This window comes from Sciurus carolinensis, chromosome 2 (genome assembly GCF_902686445.1).
Source record: "Sciurus carolinensis chromosome 2, mSciCar1.2, whole genome shotgun sequence".
NCBI classification, from domain to species: domain Eukaryota; kingdom Metazoa; phylum Chordata; class Mammalia; order Rodentia; family Sciuridae; genus Sciurus; species Sciurus carolinensis.
In genome coordinates, this window is record NC_062214.1 from 124,338,305 (window position 1) to 124,347,968 (window position 9,664).

At 38.9% G+C, this 9,664-nt stretch overlaps 2 gene segments (V, D, J or C); both read left to right on the top strand.

The window, feature by feature from the left end:
• Nucleotides 1-466: 466 nt before the first annotated feature.
• On the top strand, nucleotides 467-1,083 carry LOC124976514 (T cell receptor alpha variable 7-like). The segment is given in 2 exon segments: nucleotides 467-543; nucleotides 710-1,083. Coding segments are annotated over 2 exon segments (426 nt in total).
• Nucleotides 1,084-7,893: 6,810 nt separating this feature from the next.
• Nucleotides 7,894-8,583, top strand: LOC124976515 (T cell receptor alpha variable 22-like). The segment is given in 2 exon segments: nucleotides 7,894-7,991; nucleotides 8,189-8,583. Coding segments are annotated over 2 exon segments (447 nt in total).
• Nucleotides 8,584-9,664: the final 1,081 nt, after the last annotated feature.

Genomic DNA, 9,664 nt, shown 5'->3' on the forward strand with positions numbered 1-9,664 from the left:
TAAGACTGCTGTTGTTTTTTGGAGAGAACCCCTGTCCAATTCTTCTCCCCTCTTTTTTCCACCTGCTCTGTAATCACTGGTGATAGTTTTTCTCTAACACACTTCAAACCTCCATGAATATATAAGTAAAAGGAAAAAAATAGTTCTGATGACCACATTATTAGGGACCTATAAAATTAAAAAATATCTACCATATAGGAGCAGTAATTACCCTGCTGCACCTGCTGCAAGAGGTGCACACCTACTGGGGTCACATTTCTTTGATGATTCTGTTTGTGGCCACCAGGTGACACTGGCTCTCTTTCTCTGTGTTGTCTAGGCCTTTCCTTATACCTAGGAGGTAAGTTTATGTGAGAGGAGCTCATCTCTGATTGGTTGGCACATGGTCAGAAAAGCCCTCTGGTTTATTGCATCAAAAGGACCAAGAAAGACAGACTTTTTTGGCTATATAATTTTAGGACGCATTCTGGGTATCAAGACAAAGTATCAGGATGGAGAAGATGCAGGGATCTGTGCTAATTATATTTTGGCTTCATTTTGGCTGTAAGTTGAAGGGTTCTTAGAGCAGGGAGCTCCAAGGGATGTTCATTGAAATCCTAGGGGAAGTAGTTTGGGCTTATTTGGCACTTTTTATTGGCGATTTAGGCATAAAGTTATGAAAGATCTGAACTAAAGCTACACATTCTATCTGTTATTGTCTTTTGGGCAGGGGTGAGAGGAGGAAACCAGGTGGAGCAGAGTCCTCGTTCCCTGAGACCCCTCGAGGGAGACATCACCTCCATGAGCTGCACTCACTCAGTCAGTGGTTCTGCTAACCTGCAGTGGTACAGACAGGATTCAGGGACAGGCCTCAAACACCTCTTTTCCATGTATTCAGCTGGAGAGGTGAAGCAGAATGGAAGACTACAAGCCACGTTACTGAAGGATGGGAGCAGCCTGAACATCACCACCGTGCAGCATGGAGACTCAGCCACCTACTTCTGTGCTGTAGTCACACAGTACTACGCAGGCACCTGCGACCTGCACCAAAATCTACAGCTGGAAAGGAGCATCTTGACAGAGCCATCTGCAGCAGGGCTCTGAGCCTGGGTCCTTGTGTGGCATGCTGTGCTCCTCAGAGGTGTGTGTAATGTGTGGGCAGAAGAACCCTGCAGTTGGCAAATTCTGCAACCAGAGCTGTCAGAGACTCTTAGAGTTACAGATATGGTGCTGAGGCTGTTGCTTTAAGTTACTTTTTATATTAGAAGCAACATGAAATACCAGTGAAGGCTGTTGTTAATTTGTATTTGATTGATTCTTATCCTTCCCTCCCCCTTTCCTTTATTTTACTGTAGCTTCTGCATGTGAGAGAAAATATTTGACCTTTGAGTTTCTGAGACTGGATAATTTCATTTAGCATGACATTTTATTCTTTTAATGACTAAAAAGAATTCCATTGTGTGTGTGTGTGTGTGTGCGTGTGTGCACGCGCGTATCTTACAATTTTTAATTCATTCATCTCCTGATGGGCATCTGGGTTGATTCTATAATTTAGCTAACACAATGGAATTTTTTCAGACATAAAGAAGAATGGTACCATGTTATTTGCAGGAAAATGAATGGAACTAGAAGTCATCGTGTTTAGCAAAATAAGCCAGACCCAGAACTTTTAAGAAAGGGGAAGGGGCTTTGGTGAAGGGGGTAAGAAAGGAGGGCAAGAAAGGATAGTGAATACTATTAAAACACATGGAAATATCACAGTGAAACCTATTAATTTGTACAATTAATATGATTTAATGTTTATAATGAAAATTACAAATAAAATAGTATATATTTTCTATTGTATCACCTATTTGGTATATAAGTGCAAATCTATGGCAAAACACCTGATGCATCACCTCCAAATTAGGAAGATGAAGGAAGAGTTAGAATAATGAGTGAGAAAAGGGCCAGAATTGTAAAGTAAGGCAGTGAGAATTTTAGTTTATTCATAATGTTTCATTACTTTTAATAATTCCCACATTCATGAATTCTTCCATACAAAGTCATAAATAAGCCATCATAAAGATTTATCCATATTCTTTTCTATTCTTCTCATCTGAAAAGGAGGGTAAGGAGAAAATGCCCACCTTTTCCACAAGGCTTGGTCCAACCATCCCACGTGTAAGTGCTTCTCCCAACTCTCAGACCATAAAGCTTCAGTTTATGCTTCTCTCAGGGTCCCATACTTTGATTTCATTACAGATATGCATATTTTGTCTTCTCCAATAGACTATAAATCAGTGTCTTCTTCCCTTTTAAATAGTATTGTTCACTCCCAGTAAAATTTCAACAATTTTTTATGAACTTATTTTGAAATTAAACTAGAGATATCAAATAAATACCACAAGAAGAGACCTATCAACTTATTTAACAAAATTTAAATTTAAAATAACCAAGTTTAGGATTGGATAAAGAAAAGGTAGTCTATAATGTGATATACATACACAGTGGAGATTTAGTCAGTCTTAAAGAGAACATTATGTTGAGTGAAATAAGCCAGATACAGAAAGTCAAGTATCATATGTTCTCTCTCATTGTGGAAGCTGGAGAGAAAAATATGGAAAAGGGCGACCTCATAAAAATATAAGAGACTGGAAGAGTTGAGGAAAGGGATGGGGTAGGAGAGGGAGAGAAAGAGCAGGTACTGGGGAATGAATTGGTCAAATTGTTAATGTGTATATACAAATGTCACAATGAATTCCACTATTATATATACTCATAATGCACAAACAAAAAAGTTCTATATTGATGTTAGCAAGGAACTGTTTAAAATAACTTATTCTTTAGCCAATTCTAAGTCAAATGACCTTTCTCCCATTACTCTGAATTATTGTAGATTATGCAGCAACACAGCCCTCACAGGGTCTTAACATGATTAGAAAAAACCCAGTGTGAAAAATTTGGTCATTTTGTTTCTGCATACACTTACAAGATTCTGTGCATTAATGTGCTGCATAATGTTATTTTGGTCAATGACAGATTGGATATACTACAGTGGTCCTGTAAGATTGTAGTGGAGCTGGAAACTTCCTATTGTTTAATGACATTGTAGCTGTCACAATATCATAGCACAAGACATTACTCACATGTTTTAAATGATACTGGTGTAAACATACCTACTATGAAGCCATCTGTGTCAAAAGCATAGCATATACAATTATGTATAGCACATAATATTTGATCATGATAATAAATGACTATATTGGTTTATGATAAAAAAAACCCCAAATTAGATTTCCATTAGGTGGCATTTTATAAGTGATTTGTTTTTATCCCCATGAAATCTAGGCATTCATTTTCTTTTCTGACCATCTGTATTTCCTGCATTAAGTAACTCGCAGTGAGTGGGGCTGGGTTGAGTGACTGGTGAGGACTTGGTTGGTCTTCAGGGACCTGCGTTGATGGTTTCAGTCCACCAGGGGGCATCCCAGGCTACACCAGGAATGACTTATCTGAAGATGTCAGAGAGTAGAACAGAGAGTAGTGACCAGGGAGCATGTGAACCAGTCAGATCAGTGGCATGGAGCAGGGGATGTTGGTGGAAGTTCATCTCGGGTCTTCAGCTCTTCCATTCTATATAAAACCTCAGAAGGCTGGAGTCTGTATCTACATTCACTGGAGCCCTTACGTCTGTAAATCCATTGGGAGGATGATTTTCTGAGCAGGGAATTCCAATTCAGGGAATTGGAATTTTACTGGCCATTGTGAGCATAGACGCTTGATAGAAAAATCTTCATTATCTGTTTTCATTGATTTTTTTATGAATAAAATTCCCCAAATTTGCTGATCTAAAAATTATTCTAATACACCTGATACTCAGTCTTTTCATGTACCTTTTAGGGACTAGAAGGAACAAAAATAAATAGATGAGAAGAAAAATAGGGAAAACAAAACAAAACAAAAATAGAAGGAAAGGGAGAGGACACTATTTAATTTGACCAGTAATGTGTGTCCTGATCAGAGTCCGCTGTCCTACAGAGTGTAGGGAAAAGGTTGGATATAAAAAGGGGACAGGTAGAGAATAAAACAGAGTATACATCATATATACAACCTATTTAAATTTTTTTTAAAATTTATTTTTATTGTAAACAAATGGGATACATGTTGTTTCTCTGTACATGGAGTAAAGGCATACCATTTGTGTAATCATACATTTACATAGGGTAATGGTGTTTGATTCATTCTGTTATTTTTTCCCTACCCTCCCACCCCTCCCACCCCTCCCACCCCTCTTTTTCCCTCTATACAGTCCCTCTTTTCTCCATTCTTGCCCCCTCCCCCCCCCATTATATGTCATCATCTGCTTATCAGCGAGATCGTTCTTCCTTTGGTTTTTTGAGATTGGCTTATCTCACTTAGCATGATATTCTCCAGTTTCATCCATTTGCCTGCAAATGCCATAATTTTATTATTCTTTATGGATGAGTAATATTCCATTGTATATATATACCACAGTTTCTTTATCTATTCATCAAGTGAAGGGCATCTAGGTTGGTTCCACAGTCTGGCTATTGTGAATTGAGCAGCTATGAACATTGATGTGACTGTATCTTTGTAGTATTCTGCTTTTAAGTCCTTTGGTTATAGGCCCAGGAGTGGGATAGCTGGGTCAAATGGTGGTTCCATTCCAAGCTTTCTGAGGAATCTCCACACTGCTTTCCAGAGTGGCTGCACTAGTTTACAACCCCACCACCAATGTATGAGTGTACCTTTTTCCCCACATCCTCGCCAACACCTATTGTTGCTTGTGTTCTTGATAATCGCCATTCTAATTGGGGTGAGATGAAATCTTAGGGTAGTTTTGATTTGCATTTCTCTTATTACTAGAGAAGTTGAACATTTTTTCATATGTTTGTTGATTGCTTGTACATCTTCTTCTGTGAAGTGTCTGTTCATTTCCTTAGCCCATTTGTTGATTGGATTATTTGTATTCTTGGTGTAGAGTTTTTTGAGTTCTTTATAGAGTCTGGAGATTAGTGCTGTATCTGGAGTATGGGTGGAAAAGATTTTCTCCCACTCTGTAGGCTCTCTCTTCACATTGCTGATAATTTCCTTTGCTGAGAGAAAGCTATTTAGTTTGAATCTATTCCAGTTATTGATTCTTGCTTTTATTTCTTGTGCTATGGGAGTCCTGTTAAGGAAGTCTGATCCTGGGCCGACATGTTGAAGATTTGGACCTACTTTTTCTTGTATAAGATGAAGGGTCTCTGGTCCGATTCCGAGGTCCTTGATCCATTTTGAGTTGAGTTTTGTTCAGGGTGAGAGATATGGGTTTAGTTTCATTCTGTTGCATATGGATTTCCAGTTTTCCCAGCACCATTTGTTGAAGAGGCTATCTCTTCTCCATTGCATATTTTTGGCACCTTTGTCTAGTATGAGAAAATTGTATTTATTTGGGTTTGTGTCCATGTCCTCTATTCTGTACCACTGATCTACCTGTCTATTTTGGTACCAATACCATGCTGTTTTTGTTACTATTGCTTTGTAGTATTGTTGAAGATCTGATATTGCGATACCCCCTGCTTCACTCTTCCTGCTAAGGAATGCTTTAGCTCTTCTGGGTTTCTTATTCTTCCAGATGAATTTCATAATTGCTTGCTCTATTTCTGTAAGGTACATCATTGGAATTTTAATTGGAATTGCATTGAATTTGTATGGCACTTTTGGTAGTATGGCCATTTTGACAATATTAATTCTGCCTATCCAAGAACATGGGAGATCTTTCCATCTTCTAAGGTTTTCTTCAATTTCTTTCTTTAGTGTTCGGTAGTTCTCATTATAAAGGTCTTTCACCTCTTTTGTGGATTTGATTCCCAAGTATTTTATTTTTTTCGAAGCTATTGTGAATGGGGTAGTTTTCCTAACTTCTCTTTCTGAAGATTCATCACTTATGTATAAATTGCCTTGGATTTATGAGCATTGATCTTATATCCTGCTACTTTACTGAATTCACTTATGAGTTCTAAAAGTTTTCTGGTGGAATTTCCGGGTTCCTCTAAATATATAATCTTGTCATCAGCAAATAGGGATAGTTTGAGTTCTTCTTTTCCTATTTATATCCCTTTAATTTCTTTGGTCTGTCTAATTGCTCTGGCTAGAGTTTCAAGGATGATGTTGAATAGAAGTGGTGAAAGAGGGCATCCCTGCCTTGTTCCAGTTTTTAGGGGGAATGCTTTCAGTTTTTCACCATTTAGAATGATATTGGCCATGGGCTTAGCGTAGATGGTCTTTACAATGTTAAGGAATGTTCCCACTATCCCTATTTTTTCTAGTGTTTTGAGCATGAAGGGGTGCTGTATTTTATCAAATGCTTTTTCTGCATCTATCCAAATAATGATGTAATTCTTGACTTTAAGTCTGTTGACATGATGAATTACGTTTATTGATTTCCGAATGTTGAACCAACCTTGCATCCCTGAGATAAAACCCACTTGATCGTGGTGCACTATCTTTTTAATATATTTTTGTATGCGATTTGCTAAAATTTTGTTGAGAATTTTTGTGTCGATGTTCATTAAGGAAATTGGTCTGAAATTTTCTTTCCTCGATGTGTCTCTGTCTGGTTTAGGCATCAGGGTGATATTGGCTTCATAGAATGAGTTTGGGAGGGTTCCCTCCTCTTCTATTTCATGGAATACATTGAGGAGTATTGGAATGAGCTCTTCTTTAAAGGTGTTGTAGAACTTGGCTGAGAACCCATCTGGTCCTGGACTTTTCTTTGTTGGTAGGCTTTTGATGACTTCTTCTATTTCATTACTTGAAATTGATCTATTTAAGTTGTGTATGTCCTCCTGGTTCAGTTTAGGTAATTCATATGCCCCTAGAAACCTGTCGATGTCTTCAAGATTTTCTGATTTGTTGGAGTATAGATTTTCACAATAGCTTCTAATTATGTTTTGTATTTCACTCATGTCTGTTGTGATATTTCCTTGTTCATTCCGAATTTTAGTAATTTGAGTTTTCTCTCTTTTTCTCTTTGTTAATGTGACCAAGGGTTTATCAATTTTGTTTATTTTTCAAAAACCAACTATTTATTTTGTTAATTTTTTCTATTGTTTCTTTTGTTTCAATTTCGTTGATTTCAGCTCTGATTTTAACTATTTCCTGTCTTCTACTACTTTTGGTGTTGTTCTGTTCTTCTTTTTGTAGGGCTTTAAGCTGAAGTGTTAAGTCGTTTATCAGTTGATTTTTACTTATTTTATTGCATACGCTCCATGACCTATTTTAAATTTAATTAACCAAACTCTTGTTGTAAAAGCTTCCTATGCATCTTTTAAATTCCTATGAATCTTTTGATTTCAAGAAATTATATAGCTCAGCAGTAGGGTACTTGCCTTGCATGGAGTTTGATCCTCAGTACCACATAAACATAAATAAATAAAATAAATGTATCCATCTACAACTAAAAAAATTTAAAAAATAATTGTTTATTTTTTAATACACAATTCATATTATCAAATAGTTTGCCTTTATCAGAATTTTCATTTAATTTATTTCTGAAAATCTCTGTCAAGTTATGTAACTTGAGAAACAGGCTTACTTTCCTGTGGTTCTTAAAGGCTCTATGTCACCCAGTTATGACATAGCTCCTTCTCTGAGGTATCATCCTCCTTCCTCACATACTTTTCCATAATCTTCTCTTACATGAACTTTCATAAGAAAAAAAACCCACTTTTATCTTCATCCACCTGAAACAAGGCCCCCTACCCCTGCACTGTCCTCACACAATTCTGGAGCTACCACCACAGTCTCCTGGGCCACTGTGGGTGGAGCTCCCTGTTAGGGGAAGGACAGAGCTCAGATGTGACTGGGGCTCAGTGAGTCAGTGGGACCTGCTGCCTGGAAGAGCAGCTTGTCTGGCCCCAGAGCTGACACCTGCAGAGCAGGGAGAAGGCCCCCAGCACCCAGGCCAGCAGCCATGCAGAGGAGACTGGGGGCTCTGCTGGGGCTTCTGTGGGTGCAGGTTTGCTGTGAGTTGGGTTCATCCTGGATGGGGCTGGGGGTGTTCTAGGGCTGACAGTGTGAGGGAGGGCAGGGGGAGCAGGCATGAAAACCCCTCCCTGTCCTCCATCATCAGGGGTGTTTCCTGGGATATCCTGTAGATTTGTAAACTGGTCATTGATTCCCCAGTGACATCCTCTGTGTCTGCTTTTCTCTTTCCAAGCAGGTGTGAGAGGGCAGCAGGTGGAGCAGAGTCCTTCAGTCCTGAGTCTCCAGGAGGGAACCAGTCATACTCTGACCTGCAATTTTTCCACCACCATGAACAATGTGCAGTGGTTCCGACAGAATCCTGGGGCCATCTTCATCAATCTGTTTTATGTGGCTTCAGGGACAAAGCAGGAGGGAAGGTTAAAGGCAGCAGTGTATTCTAAGGAGCGCTACAGCACCCTGCACATCTCCACCTCTCAGATGGAAGACTCAGGCACCTACTTCTGTGCAGGGAGGCACAGTGCCCCCAGTGGACCTGCAGCCTGTCCCCAAACTGCAGCTGCACCTGTAGCCACAGCCTCTGCCTTGGGGAGGACTTGCACAGCAGCGTCTGCACAGCTATGGATGTCCTGATCGATGTCATAGCACTGTCACCTCTGCTAACAGGAGACTCCTCAGCACCTTTATCCCACTTGGGTTGAACACTTTCCCTCCCAGAAACCCTTTGCAGGAAAAATTTCTAATAAGGAACCTTTAAAGCAACTGATAAGGATGTCATGTCAGGGTCCAAAGTACTATTAAAACAGATTCCCTGGCTTAGCTTATAAATGACATCTAAGTTACTGTGATGAAAAAGACTTAATTGTTAACAAAACTGAAAAGAGATGTCTCATTGTGTTCTAGCTAATAGCAAATTGTTCAATTTCCAGGAGAAAATGTGCACTTTTTCTCTATGTCTCTATGTACATATGTTTATTTGTACTTAATGTTGGTGTTCAGATTTTTCACTGCTGGAACTCATAACAAATATAATTTAAAATTCCTTCCTGTCTCAGAGTGTTAGGCATTCTATCTAGGTGGTTATATATATGACCCTAGTACTGACAATACTTCTTTACTTTGCACATAAACTAGGAAAGAGCAGAAGTGATTTACCTGAGTCCCATGGTTACTAACTTGCAAAACTGGGGTGTGTTTTCCACTCAGAAATCTGACTACAGAGACTGGGTTTGGTGGTCTACGCCTGTAATCCCAGCAGCTTGGGAGGCTAAGGTAGGAGGATGGTGAGTTCAAAGTCAACTTCAGTAAAAGAGAGGTGCTAAGCAACTCAGTGAGACTCTGTCTCTAAATAAAATGCAAAATAGGGTGGGGGATGTGGCTCAGTGGTTGAGTGCTCCTGAGTTCAATCTCTGGCACCCGCCCGCCCCTCCAAAAAAATCTGACTATAGAGTTTGTACTCTGAGCTAGCCAGTGTAGAAGACTCAAAAACATAAATCATATCTATTGACAAAATTTGACAATGTGTTCACATACATCACTGATGAAAATATCCTTTTAATTATTTCTAAAGAGCACCTTTTAAGGGAAAGCTCCTTAAAATTTTCCTTTTGTTATATGAAAATTCACTGCTCTTCCTTGCATTTTTGAATGAGTCTATTACTCATGATTTTCTAATGTTGTTTAAGTTCTAGGAAAGGGAGAAGAAATCTTCCAG